The 15,157-nt window shown below is 40.8% G+C and overlaps 1 protein-coding gene across 8 annotated transcripts in view; it reads right to left on the reverse strand.

Moving 5' to 3' along the window:
* PHLDB2 (pleckstrin homology like domain family B member 2) overlaps positions 1–15,157 on the reverse strand; it is a 112,673-nt gene that overhangs the window by 25,860 nt on the left and 71,656 nt on the right. For 6 of the 8 annotated variants that reach the window (XM_075034095.1, XM_075034100.1, XM_075034099.1 and 3 more), the window contains exons 7-10: positions 6,899–7,027; positions 2,380–2,535; positions 1,509–1,619; positions 669–758 (exon numbers count right to left, since the gene is read on the reverse strand). In XM_075034095.1, coding sequence (XP_074890196.1) covers positions 669–758; positions 1,509–1,619; positions 2,380–2,535; positions 6,899–7,027 — 486 coding nt within the window. The remainder of the gene's footprint in view (positions 1–668; positions 759–1,508; positions 1,620–2,379; positions 2,536–6,898; positions 7,028–15,157) is intronic. The other 2 variants (XM_075034101.1, XM_075034097.1) reach the window with 1 other exon arrangement.

Genomic DNA, 15,157 nt, shown 5'->3' on the forward strand with positions numbered 1-15,157 from the left:
CTGACTTTGCTCACGGACCTTGAGGCTTAAAGTAGTACTCTCAAACCTATGAAGTCTTGACATCTGAGGTAAGTTCTGGGTCTCATCGTGCATTACACAAACTAACTCACTTTTTTTTCAGCAAAAAATACTTGACACCTACTCTAACTATTCAAAACAGTTAAATAAATAGCTCAATAGGTATCTTACAGCCACAATAGCTTGAAGTCTTCAATGCTTTTTAAAAAGATCAAAATATACAGTAGTCATGCTCTACTGCAGAGCCTTAGAATAAAGGGAGGGGAGGCAATGACAAAATCTACAGTGCAAAAATAAGACTGAACTGTATTTGTACTTGAACAGTTATTCCTGGACCTCATTCTTCTTCACTTCAATGAGGTTTAATTGTCTATTTTGAGAAAATTAGACACACACACCCCACACATAAAACCGATCATTTTTCCAGAGCAAGAGATTAAGGAGATACCAGTCACATCTGGGAAAATGTCACGAGAAGCTATTTTTGCTCACCCATGCATTTGGACTTCTATGAATAGCTTTACATAGTAATTTCATCACATCTCAAAAAATTTTATATGAATAGGACTTCACTAAATACTAAAGTGCTTTTGTACGAAGTGTTATTAAAAGTTACTTATGGTAAAGTCAAAAGCAGTGAATCTCTTTACCTCTTTTAGACTATTGGGACTGACAGGAAATCCCTTTCCTCCGGAAAGTGTGGAATATTTCTTTTCCAGATTACAGAGGTTCTCTTTTTCCTGTTAAAACCAGACATTTTATGTTAAATACCAACAGCTGTGTAGTGAAAATAAATGCTAGCCATTTTCTTAACCATGTAAAGAAACATGCTGGGATGGAAGGCTAGAAACTGCATAGCAGAGCTTCAACTTCATCCATTTACAGCAGAACTGAACAAAAAATGGAAGTACAGAACAAACAGCTAGTGAAAGATCTTAATAACTAGAGACAAACCAAACAGGTCTTCCTTCAGCATTTTGAAAATGCTGATTCTTCTTAATGAACTAAACATGATTTCTCTCACGATTAAAAGCAAAACATAAAATGGATGCAAAGGGTTCACGGCAGTTTCTTATTAACCAGATGTTAGCTGATGTTAAGTAGGTCATCTTGTGGCCTAGCATGGGCTATTACAAGGCAAAAATCTGAGCTCTCTGTGCACAGCTCCAGCAGCCACACAGGGAACACAGGCTCCTAGCTTCAGCACCCAGGTGGGTGCCTCTGGTTGAGTCCTCTGGAAGGGGGGCACCTCTAAAACCCTCTTGATTATCAAATGCCACTAGCGTTTTCTCTTAGGAAACCTGCTGATTAATTACCAAAGATTTTTTATTTTTTTTAAAGGTTAATGGAGACAAACAGTGTCTATCACATTATTACATACTTGCTAGCTTCTACACAGCTGATGCTTTTCTTGTGCTCTATGTTCTTTTATTCTATGAAATGCTCTTTTGTTACATGCTAAAAATATCTGAAAGACAATAAATACTTACCCTTTGCAGCATCATTATTAAGTTGTTTTTCTCTTTTACAAAATGATCTTGTTCTCTTTGTGCTTGTTGGACAATATGATTGGCTTGTTTTTTGAGAGCAGAAATCTTTTCCTAATATAAAAAGAAAATAATCACAATTTACATGTTTTATTTTCAAAGCACAAGACAACCTGCAGCAAGGATCCTATTCATAAGAGTTCACTCATTCATATGAGTCAAGCAGTAGGAAAAGAAGTTTTTACAAGACAGCTTACTGCTCTGAAGGAGATAATTAAACAAGATTTAGACAGTAAAGAGAATTTGTTCAAGAGACAAAAGAATAATTGCACATATTCTTTGAAAATATGGTGACTAGCATCTATATACTGAAGAGAACTGGTGTAGAGATTCAACTTCTGATCTCTGCAAAACTGGTATTTAATTGGTTGAGATAGGACCTTTACAACTGATCTTAAAAATTAAGGCACTTCTTTAATTTGATGTTCTATTATTATTTTAATAAAATCATCTAACATCAACATCAATCATGACCATAAAACAACTGTAGTTTTGTCCAGAGTGTACAAATCTCCATTCTTAAAAAAGAAAAAACAATGCTTTGGTACTTTTTGTAGCAAATTAAAGGGTTTAATTTGCATATGCAAATATACAAACAGGGCATGGAATTTTATTTATTTATTTCCTTTTGGAGAAGTGCATAATTTGATCTGTGTGGGATGTCACTGGGCTATCATCTTCACTCTGCTTCAGAAGCTTTTTTCAAAGAGAAAAGTTTTGCATTATTTGTTACAGATGGGCAGATTGTAGCTCCATGTCATCTTCTTTATGCTCAACAACAAAGAACAAATGAAGCGAGTGTTAGTGCTTTTACCTTTCTACTGACAATGCTGCGCTGATATTCAGCTACTTCACGCAGGAGCTGTTGTGTCAGATTTTCTTTCTCTTCATCTAACCTGCTTTCATGTTCAAGTTGCTGAAATTCCAAATCTTCAAAGTGTTTGCTTTCTATGTCCAAAAGATCAGCATCCTTAAGCAAAAAAAAAAAAAAAAAAAAAGAAATCATGCTTTCACTAGACACCAGAGTAGAGATACTTACAAACAAACGAACACAAAAATCAGTATAAAACAGTATTTATGTATCTCCTACAACATGTTCAAACAGGAGCTCAATGCTTTTAATGACCTACTGTCATAATAAGAGAGCAAATAGGGCTAATCGTTATCCTGATGTTGCGTTCTGCATCACTCCTACTGTCCATCTCCCCCAGCTGAGAAAGATGAAGCACCTGTACATTGAGGGAGCTGTTTTGCAGTGTTCAGAGCAAGCTGGAGCATCCTAAGCACCGAGAGTACCCTGGCTGGGCAGATCACTCTGCTGTAGCCCAGCTGTGACACCACCAAAGCCTGAACCCATTTGGTGAGGTTGTCACATGCCAAACTGGGAGAGCATCTGCTTACCAACCAAACAGGACAGAGAGCATCATCCCAGTAACACCGGAGAACTGCACACTGAATTAACTAATTATGGGAATACACACTCAAACGAAGGACCCTGAACTGCGGTTAGAATTTCTTCAGGTCCAGCCCAAGTACCAGCACTGTTTTTATTAACAGACATATGGTCAGATAAGACAGAAGATAGGTGGAGCTGTGTGCCATCAGCACACTGCCATCACCTCAGCAGTGATGTCCAACCGTGCAAGTTGCTCAGCCAGAGGCTGATCGTGGACCACCGAATTGGTGCTGACAACTGCTCCCTGTGCAAACACATAATTAAGGACTCTAGTCATCCACCCTAGCCAGTAGGTGTATTACTTCAGAAAAGATACCAGCCCGCTTTTATGCATTCCCCTGGACCAACGCCAGGTTTTGTCAGGAAAAAGAGGTTGAATGCTGCAGAAAAGACCCAAGAAATAAGAACACACCTGCCTTCCGCTTAGGGATGATGAGATAAAACTTACGGTGCTTTTCAGCACAAGAACTGAGTGCTAATCTTTCTCCTGCAACTTTTGTGTATTCATAACATGAATTCCTACTTGCAAGTTCCAGAGTTCTGAAGAAAAGGGTGCTTTTAATAATCACAGTATTATTAAACGTTAAGGCTCTCTAAAATAGGTTCATTGTACGTAACTTGTTACGCAAGAAAACCTACATCCTGTAAGCAATTTTTTATTTTAGAGAAATGCAAACTTACTCCTTTTCTTATTTTGAGCTAGGGCAAAGGTTAGCGACTTGAGATAAGCAGACAGGTCTCTATAAAGGCATTCAAAACCAGCTTCCGATGTACCAGGGAAAGACACAGGATGGAGAAACTGAAGAATCCAAGTTACTATATGAAATACCAATATCTTCCCATTATTCTCCAGATGTGCCTTTCACTTGTAGGAGATAGGGAAGAGATCAAAAGCAAAGGCATGGGCTAAAAATTACAAGAAAGCAGTTACCTGCTATACAGAAATGCTTCATTCAAACCAGTCAGCCATCTTCAGTATTCAAAACAAACAGAAGGACTTTGCCCGGGCCATGAAAGTCAACAAATTCAGCCTATTTCATACCACGTTAATTGCTACTGAGGTAGAAGAACAGACTTCAGAGAAGGCAACTGATACCCAGAAAGGCAACTGGTAGCCAGCTGAGCCCACAAAACGCTATATTCTTTGTGGGATGTGCTATGGAACAAGACCTTCACCACATTCTGTACCACTGTGCCCACTGGGGAAAACCAAACATACCTAATTCAAAACCAAGTCCATTTTCAAATTAAAAACCCTCCAAAGGGTAAATGGCAGTAGCGTAGCTCTACCAGTGGTTGCAGGCACATTGCAGCCAGATCACCAGTCAGGCAGACCCACGGGGACCGAGACCCCGGGCAGCCTGCGGGAGCAGGGCACCGTGGCAGGGGCACGAGATCTGGCTCTGAGACGTGCCCACAGAGTCCTTGCCACGACCTTCACAAGGATCCTACTCGGCAGCATAGGATTTGTAGGAGGATTCCCTTCTTGCTGTAGGCAATGGCTTCCTGAACCAAGTAGTACTCCCTCCTTTTTATTAAAACCGTTGACATCCACATATTGTAATTTATAATCTATTAACAAACAACAGACACAGTGTTTCCATATTGGATTTCCAAACCATAAATTTCTCCTGCATCTCTATTACTTCAGTAATGGCACTGGAGAAAATTCAATGGGAGACAACCTGGCCCTTACTTCAGGATGTGGCGGGAGCTCCATGGGCCGACATCATCTGTAAAAATTAGGAGAATTTTATCTGAAGAGGAAGGTATTTCCTAGCAATGGACAGCATCTTTTCAGATCTCTGCAGGAATCCTGGCATCTATTCTCGTTCTCCATTTATGCGTACCTCTGTGAACCCAGGCACACGAGAACAAACAAGCTTTGATGCTTTCATACTAAGAGGGAAGGATGAATCCTGCTAACTAACTTTAAATAAGCCATCAGGAAGATCGATGTTTTCCCTCAGTGCCTTCCAGAAGCCCTTCCTCAGTGCCTTTCACCAGTCTCTGATGCCCGACGGGGAGCGCGTACATTCATGACGGACACCGGGCAGCACACAGAGCGTGCCAGCCGCCCGCTGCCAAGCCCAGCCCGAAATCCAGACCCCCCCCGCAGCCAGCTGCTGCAGGGAAATTGGCTGCCCGCTGCCCGGGGCACAAATCACGAAGTTACTGAAGTCCCAGAGGTGAAGCAAGAAGAGAATTCATCACCTTCACACCTTCGGCGTTGGCAGTAAAGTCGCACAACGTAACCTGCTGCAGACTCGGGTATTTAATCCTGTACCAGGCTTATTTGGGGGGAAAAAAGATATTTTCTCTATTTTGGGTACAATACTTACAGTAATTTCATAACTGCTCTCACACTTGATATCCATTTGAGAGCTACGGTACACTAATTCAGTGATAAAATCTACTGCTTCCACCACAGCAGCCACAGCAAACTTTTGCTACAGTTGGGCAGGAATAATATGCAATAGAATTAACTGGACATTTAACTACACCTGCACATTTAAAGTTTTGTCCCACTTTCAAATCCAAAATCATTATTAAGCCAACATGGAAGGAACAAAACAATTAAAAGAATTTAACTAAACAGACTTCTAGAAGCTTCTTGGTGGTCAATAGTGAAAAAGGATTTACTACCATCCCACAGCAACAATACTGCAACTTCTCATGTTCACATACCGTCAAGTATGTGACTGCACAGGAAAGGCTTCCTTTCCTTTTAATATATATGAGATACTACATAATTCTGCCTTTTTTCTTTTTTTAAAGGTAACTTACAAAAATCCTTAACTGTCTCAAAACCAGCAAACTTCTCAGTTACTACAGAAGAATTAAAAATTGTTATTTCCAAAGCTGGAATTTTTTACTTTTCGCTCTTTGAATAAAAAAAAAAAAGAATTCTGCAAATAATCCAAAATCTAAAGAATATTTCCTACAAAGCAGAAAAGCCCTTTTTTGGTCACTGCTATTACAGCCTTTATTTCTGATATAAACACTCAAGCCAGAAAAAAAAAAAGATTAAAAAAATCAAGTTTGACTTTCAGATGGCCTCTTGAGCATGCTGTGTTGATGCTTTGAAAATGATTCCCCCACCCCACTAAAGCTAACTATATGTGCTGTAGAACCCACTTAACATTAATGAATACTAAAATCTTTCCACAGAAAATAACTGTACCTTCACAGACAATATTGTAGCTTTTTTGGTTACAAATAATACAAAACAAAATCAGTTTGCAATTAGACTTTACGCAAAGGTTATTATACCAATGTGCAACTGTTGAAAGTCTAGGAAAAAATAAAGCTATTACAATAAGTAGTATAATCTTCAAAATGAATTTTTCAAAGCACAGTTCAGGCTAACAGCTAAGTTATATACTGAAAAAAAGAAGTTATCCATGGCTTCACTGAGACAGCCATTTACAGCATTGCAAAAGAGGAGTACACAACAGGATCAAACAATTGCAGCAGGAAACTGCTGCTAAAATGGCTGATACCACTGACCAAAGTTCAATTCCTGTCTTTGCTCACACTGGTAAAGAGTGATGCTCCACCATCCATCTAACAGCTTCCACTCCACCCAGCAGGCCTAAGGTGCTGGTTACAGGCAAGTAGCCCAAAGCTTTAAAAACACTCAACACAAAATGATTTCCAGTCTGCCCATTCACACTCTACTCGTTTGCCACCATACACATTATCTGTTACAGGCATTCCACAAAAAACCAAAACCCTCGTGACTATTACCAATTATAAGTTGCAAATATGTTCAGACACTGGATACTTGAAACAGAATATGTTACACTTAATGCAAAAAAAAAAAAAAAACCAACAGAAAAAAAAAGTTAGTGCAATCTTGAAACTTGCTACTGACCCTCTTCAGCTGCTGCTGTAATTGTTCCCTCATGGACTCAGGGCAATTATCAAGCTGCGTCTTCTGCTCGGAGTAAAGCTCCTGAAGCCTCTCTAGTTTTTCCCTCTCAGCATCAAGTTTTAATTTTTCCTGAAGCATGAACCAGAAAATAAACACAATTACCTTCAAACCCAAGCAGTTGTTAGTGATTATGACAGTGTGTGGCAAAACCTTAACAAACAGTTGAAGCATGTAGGTCAAAGACAGAAATCTCTTGTTAGTTGAAATGCAATGGTGGGGTGCAAAATGATCAACACAAAACATTAATCATTTTAGCACGGTGATTAATTCTCTCCCTCGTCACTGTGTTTTGTACCCATGCCTGGATGATGCCGTTAAAGCCCACTGCCCAAACACTTGTCTCACCTAATAAAAATTAAAAAAAAGGAGAAAAAGTAGCCATGTTAGTGAGGTAACTGATGAAGGAGAGAGAAGAGAGTAGCTTTTAGAAAGCAAAATGGATGGAAAATGACTGTAGTCTGGCAGTGAGGGGAAAATGGATCTTCCCAGGAGAATGAATTACATGCCTATGTGCCTCTACAGATAAGTACATTTAGCAAGCAGTGAAAAAATGGAATGAGACAGCTTTATAAGGAAATAACTCTGGGCCAGGAAATCCTGTTGCAGCAGAAACACCAAGTGATTTAGCAAATTTGCTTCAGTATACAGGAACTGTAACCTGTTCTCAGGGATCAAAGGGGACTGCTCAACCTCCCTGGTCTCCTCCAACTAGTTCAGTTTTCCTCTTGTTCCACTCGAGTAGCAGTACTCAGCACACTGCTTCGCACCCTCAAAAGCCTTTAACCTTTAAATCTTTGTAATAAATTACTACATGATTTACTGTGCGGCACTGGTCCAAAGACTGGCTGCAGATCACTTAAAGCGACCTTGTGGACTATTATTTATCTATGGACCAAAGTCTGGGAACCAATAAATCAGACTGCAGACAATTTTTGCAATGCCTTTTACTTGCACCTACACTGGCCAACATAGAAGATGCATTTTCTTCAACTGAGCAACTAATAACTGGAAAAACCAATACGCCTGATATACCAGGCAGAAATAATCAAGTAAGTCCCTGAAGCCAAGCTCTCTGCTACCTTCTAGAGTCACACTGGCATAGTTGCCTTTTCCTACTTCTTGTTCTGTTGTTATGTATGTCCTGTCATATGGCCTCTAGCTCTCCTTAATACTCAAAAATTAACAGTATCTGCCCCAAAATTTCAGTTTCTTCTTTTGGATGCTCCAAGAACAGTTGAATTCTGACACAGCATCCACTCATTTGTCCTCTTTCCAGTCCCAACTGTTATTTAATTTTAAAATAAAATCCATGGCTCAGCAGGTGTTGTATGATCAGACACTCTGCAGCACCCTTACAGCACATGCCATAGAGAAGGAACTTCTTTTAGTATACGGCACTTGCCATTTCAAACTGTGGGATGGTCTTTCCCCAAAACTTTCTCTTTGTTGTTCCTGCAAGGTTCTCAAATCCTCACGCACAGTGGAGGCACAAAAACGAACATATATTAGCTGCCTGCTTTCTTTATGGTTTTATCTCTAAATCTAAGCGGGATCAGGGGCTGGGATTTCATTTTCCCAGTATTTAAAAACAACAACAGGAAGCATTCTCATTCAAGCTCAATGTCAACCAAATTCCCAGCTCTGTTATTTTCATTTACACGTGCAGCTTCACGACTCATACCATCAGCCAAACAAAATGCTGAACACAAAAGCTTATGGTTTTTTTCTACGCTTGTAAAAGTGAACAACTGAGCCAGCATATTCAATTACCTGGACTTCCTAAATCAGCTTCTGTCTTATAACAACAGCAGAAGAGCTCAGAAATACGGAGGATGTAGCACGTGCGAGCTGCACAATGAGGGAGAAGCATGCAGCTCTTGAGAGGTCACCTCTAGACCTCTGTCCCCAAGGAACCCCATTTGCTGAATCATCCTTACTTTCAACACAGAAAGAAATCTATGAATAAACTGGTAGTTGCCCTCCTCGCAAACCTTGCTGTCCGTTTAACATTCAGCCTACGGTCTGCCACGTTGTTTCTCGCTTCCCTTTTCTGCCTGCCCTGCAATCTAGAGCAGCAAGGACTTCTCTGACCTTAGCTGCAGCATCATGCCTCTGAAGCTATTCATAGCTCTCTAAAAGTCTATGCGCTGCCACAAGCACACTCATTCATCAACGAGCGAGTCAATTCTCAAGTGTGAGGAGACATCATCAGCAAGTATAAAACTCCCTGAGAATCCTGCCAGAGATACTGTTACTTCCCTCAAGAAATTAGAAATGTATTCCTTTGAGATTGAAAGCGATACTCATCTGGTCTATTTATAGCATAGGAAGTGCTAACATCCCACCAAACTGGCTCCCTGCAAAATGTGCAGTCTTAACAGGAAATACCACTTTCAGCAATGAGAGGCATTATATGTTTTGCAGCTGTGTCGTTAAGTTCACTGACATCTCTGGCTGTGCATTGGTAAAGTTCATTGAAGTCACAAAAAGGAATCTGATAAATAAATGAATAATCAGAATTTTTTCATACAGCCTCTTCTATAAATGGATCAAGGCAAGTTCTTTTAGAAGGGAAAAGATTAATAACTTCGCAAGCTAAGTGCAAGATGCAGACGAGGCGGGCCTGCGGCTGACTCCGCGAGCTGTTTGCTCAAGAGCAGCAGCAGCAGAGCTGTGAACAGAACCCATGCGCTCCAGCTGCTCATCCTCATGTAACCGCATGAGCTTGTACTTGTTAAACATTTCTCTGCAGACAACTGCTTCCCAGCCCCGGCGTTGACTCCAGAGTCGCATTAATTGCAGTCTGGCTGAATTCTTAACATCCTGTTTCCAGAGAAAAGAAGTACAGCTCAGTAAAGCATAACATCTGGTCTTAGCCTACTGCCCAACTTGCCCCATGGTCTGCCTCTAGATACATGTTAAATGAACTTGGGATCAGCCCGGATACAGAGCAGGACTGTCTTGGTTTTTGATGATGCTGGGGCACAGCTTGGATCAGTTTTGGAAGATATCTGAATATTGTGATGGATAGCAGTAGAAAAAATTGATGTGTGACAGCGTCCCTCAAGAGCACAGACATAGGATGTCAGCAGAGCACCCATGGTTTGAACACAGACCAGAAGTGATCAACATGGGTCACAAAAGGAAATCAACCTTTAGATCTGGTAGCATTGATTTTAAGGCAAAGAGAGAGGAAAAAAAGAATGTATATCCAATACATCTCATAGATTATGAGGACACAGAGGAGATAAAAGGACAGTATTGAAAACACTCATAGCCCCTAGAAGAACGGGAACAACAGAAAGAGACCAATTGCCTCAGTGCTGTCTCCTGTGGTTAAGGATGCCCTGTGCTTGATCAATACTGCTACTTAAAACCCCGGCAGGTCCCCACACCCCTTCCGCAGAGAAGTCATCCTACTTTCTGATTTGTCATTCATCACATTCTGCTACTGTAGGTAGGCAGGCAGGCTAAAACTGTAGAGTGGCATGTGTCTGCGCCTTCTGAATCAATCTTCCTGCTTAAACTGGTAGACTGCAGAAATGAGTCAGAGTAAATGTGGATGAAACAGAGAAAGCTTCTCAAAAATCCAGATAAAAATTGGAAAAAAAAACAAAGTGAGAAACCTATCATTTTTACCAGGTCACTATGAAATGGATTGTATGGCTAGGTGAATTGGGCTCACTCTACAATTTTCCAATCCCCATTCCCCAAAAAACCCCCAACAAAAACCCAACTTATGTGTTATTTTCAGAAAGAGAGAGAAACTGCAAAGAAACCTACAAGCCGTAAACGAAGCAAAAAATATACTGAATGCCTTCCCATCCAACAGGCTCTTATACTTTAAATGTTCCAGTCTGAAGTACTCCAGGACCTCCCTCAGCCCAACCCACCTGCAACTCATCGTGTTTTAAGGTAGCAACCTCTCATTACCCACACCAAACTTCAGACTGCATGCCCTGCCTCTCAGTATGCAATCGGCTAGTCTCACAACTCTCCCAGGTTTCTGAAAAATAAGGAGAAGCACATGCAGTTCTTTGCTCTGAAAAGCTTATCCATCTCATCTTCATGCTTTCACCTCTAGCCAAACTTTATTTTACACTCCAGAAGAACATCCCTCCCCTTCTTCAAAATAATCTACAGCAAACAGAAGGACTGCAAAAGCTAGAAGTGGAGGAGAAAGAGCAGACTACAGAAATTATTCCTTTCCACTCGGAAGTGGTGTGATGCTACAGAGTTTGTCCATTCAGTAAAACAAGTTGGAGAATAAGTGGAAGAGCAAAAAAATTTGACTTTAACGACTCACTGATGAAACTGGCCTAACCCTTGCCATGAATGTGTAAGAAAATAGTCTAGTCCCTAACAGAAAGCAGGCTAGGAAATGTTATCTGCTCCTCAGTGGTTACTTGCTGAAAGGGGCAAATGGTACATTTGGGGAAAGCATTAAACCTGAGGTCTACCAACTCTTCCAGCATTCTTGCAAATTGAAAGCATTTCCCATGCTATGGCTGATACAAATCAGACTGCATACAACTCTGATTAAAAAAATACCGTTGAAATGAAACAGATAGTCCTGTGCACAAACTGTACATGCTCCTTTTCTATATTTTTCAGACTACTCTTTCCTGCATTCCTTGATCTCTTTCAGGACAGAAGCATAAAACTTATCATGATTTAGTTATTTGTCACTAAATCCCTGTGAGTTTCATGAAGGAAGCCATTAAGAGGAAAACAAAAAAAGTATGCCAGGCATATGAAAAGGAGCATAATATGATAGAAGAAGGTATTTCATAATAGTTCTTTTTACTGTATGAGTGGCAAATAATTTATTATATGCATCATAACAGACTATACGGTGATGGCATCTGTATGAGATCTCAATGGTTTTGTTTCACATGCATGTATCAAGCCAATGTTAAAAAGCATTTTAAATCAGAGTAAGCAATCCCTCTGCTGTAAGTAAAAAAAATCACAATAGTTGGACACATTAACTTGCTCCTAAGACAACTCAAGATTTTTGGAATTTCTGAGCTCATTCTCCGACCATTGCAATTTGTTGTTCTAGTGAACAAATGGGGAGGCAAAAGAAAACCCCTGATTCTAGAGCACTGCTCTTTCATGAATGTAGAAGTAACCATTCAAAGCAGAAGAAAAAAGTGAGAAAATTAAAATTCTGTATAGTCTTCAACATCTAGACAATGAAAAGAGGATTTCCCTTAGTGGTACAATCCATTCTGCTATTTCCCTTGTGACTGTTCTAAAATAAGGCTTGTGAATACAGGTTTTTCTCCTTGAGTCTTCATAATCATCTTTTTCCTCACTAGTGTTCTCTCTACAGGATACCCTTATGTGGATATATCTAGTGGATGCAAGTATTCTGCAGAATACTTAATCTTGTGTATCTTAAAGAGGTTAATAAAGTTATAGACATGATAACTCATCCATTTAAATCACTTGCTTACATCTTGCTGAACTGGAATCTTACCAGGAAAGATCTAAAAGGCTATGCTATGAGGCATAAGTTTGTCAGATTCATCAGGATGAAAAACAACAGCAGGAATTTTGAATCCAGAAGAGAAAGGACTGAGTAGAGACCACCAGTATATTTAACTTTGATTGCTGGTGTCCCCCTTCATATGGCTCATCAGGCAGCTGCTCTTTCCTTGGCTCAATTCTTGCAAGTCTTTGCAGTACTAATTCAGCAAAGAGGCCGAGCTTCAAACGTTTTGGCATGTCTGGGATATTCTGTTAATGACTGAAAAATATTTCCACAAAAGCATGCGGACAAAATTAAATGTATTCCAAAAAAAGATGAGTTATCTGCTACCAGCTGCTCCTGATTTCTGCTCTCGAAAAGGGACAGGAAACCCAGTCTGATAAAAGAGTCCCAGAGTACGTATTTCCACCATGCATAAGGCAAAGGCCCTCCAGAAGAAAATTAATAACCTCCCTCTCTTAAAACGCAGTCTAAACTTTTGCATAAATAATTGTTTTGAAACTCTCTGCCAAAACTCCCATTTAGCTATGATTACCTCCTACAGCACTTCTGCTGAATTCATTACTCATTTTCAGTTATTCCTGTTTATTCATGCTTGCTGATCCATTTTTTCTTTCCCCAGCTATGTTGTTACTTTCAACTCACGCTTTAACTTGGAGACATCAGGCATGGCTAATTATTAAGCACCTTTCTCCACATATGCTGGACTGCGTGCTTTAAAACTACACAGACTAAGGAAGCACTGTATGAAAAGAAAGTACTTTGCAAATCTGGATTGCATCCAATTGGGCAAATACAATTTTCTCCAGCTTCCTTATAGACATGCATCAATCCTGAACTAAGTCTGGTGAGCAAAGGGTCATCAGGAGGAAGTCATAATTGTAAATAGCACCAGGGACCTGAGGTGCTATTCCACTTGAAACAATAGCATCATTATTGTACACCTACAGTACAGTAACATGAATAAGTGCCGCAGGAATTACAGGGAGCCGGGCCCGGATGGCCGCGAAAAGGGAGATTGGCTCACCTGCTTGCTTGTGTCTGGGCACTGCCCAGCGCAGCTCTCTCCAGAGCAGGCTGCACTCAAAGTAATTTTGTCGATACCTGTAGCAAAGCTCTTTCCTGGAAAGCTTCAAGCTACATCTGTCAAATTGTGTTACTAGCGACTTATCAGGGCTGTCCCTGCATAACTGGAACTTGCAATTAATAGCTTAAATGCTGCTATTCAAATATGCAGTTGGTCATCTTTTTCTGTGGATAAAACCAAATATGTAGCGCATGGTAGTTAAAAAAAAAAAAGAAAGAATGAGACAGTTGTAGGCTGTGCTCAAGAAGCATGGTCATGGAGGCAGAGCCGGACCTTCCTCCATACCCTAGCACGATTTCCAGCATAGCTGAAAGCACAGGCCATGCCAAACAGCTCTGGAAGTAGCTACCCCAGCCAGGACAACTGAGTCCTGTCAGCACTTGTACCTGGCAGAGATGCCCCACAGCCAGAACTGTGCCGAGTCCTGCAACGACACTGAAAGGCTCTGTCATCTCCTCTTCAAAACAGCAACCGCTCGTAGCTCTTATTTCCAAAACTTAAGTAAATGAACACTAATTGCTTCGTTCCTTACAATGTGTGTGCTGGCATACTCACAAAAGCAAGGGAAGCACTTTGAACTCACCACAGGGTGTGCGCTGCGTTATCTTCCCCCCCGATTCACTCGTTCTTCCTCACCATTAGTCCTGCCTGACACACGTTCAGGTAGGGCTGAGCACAGGACTCGAACGAGATCAGAATGCAGCCTACCATATAACGTACAAACCCACCTGCAAAATCCGTTCCCGATTTACAAGCAAGGTGCTGGGACACAGAGACATTGTACCACAGCAAAGAGCACGCTGGCACAGCCCAAAACCGAACTCACAACTGTCCTGCCATCTGCCTTCAAGTATGATTTCCAGTCAATTCTCCTGCCTCGCAAGTGCTAGAAACTGTGGCTTTAAAATCGTGCAAAACTTGGCAAAACTTTGTGTCCTCATCCAAACAAATTGTGCACAGGGCATTAAAAACAAAAAAAAAAAAAATCAAAGAATTGGCTAGAAAGTAGTACAAGAGCTTCTACCTACAGTCTATTTCAAGTACATAACATGGCCCAATAATTAGATTGTAGTTTATGATCTCTCTTTTTAAGAATTTCACAAGTTTTTCAAACAGGTGCATGGGTAAGGATGAAACACAACCGGGCAGGGGTTTCCTGTCAAACAGGTGCTGAGATCAGTGGCGAATTCCAGGAGACACTCAAGTCGCTCCAGAGACAAGTGCCATCATGTACAGCACTAACGCCCCACCACCGTTTCGTGAGTGAAATTAACTCTTCCCCTCACTTCAAGACAACACCATGCGGTGTATTCAGATATCACTCCCTTACCCTGACAGAAACGTAACCACTGTCCAAGCGATGGGACCCGACAGCTTCTTGCCAGGAAGCCCCACCAAAACCAAGACCACCAGTGTGATTTGGGGTGAAATATTCAGGCAACTAGAAGAAACCATTACCATTGTGCGGACACTGGGACACTTTTTCTTGCAAGAAACAACACAAAAAGTACCGTCAGCAGGGTGGCAATCACTAGCCAAAACCTGAGCCTTAACTCTGTTGAGGAGGTCATAAGTTTCAAATTATTTCAGCAAAAAGGACCACCTACCACCTCCA

The sequence above is a fragment of the Buteo buteo genome, chromosome 8 (assembly GCF_964188355.1).
Source record: "Buteo buteo chromosome 8, bButBut1.hap1.1, whole genome shotgun sequence".
NCBI lineage: Eukaryota > Metazoa > Chordata > Aves > Accipitriformes > Accipitridae > Buteo > Buteo buteo.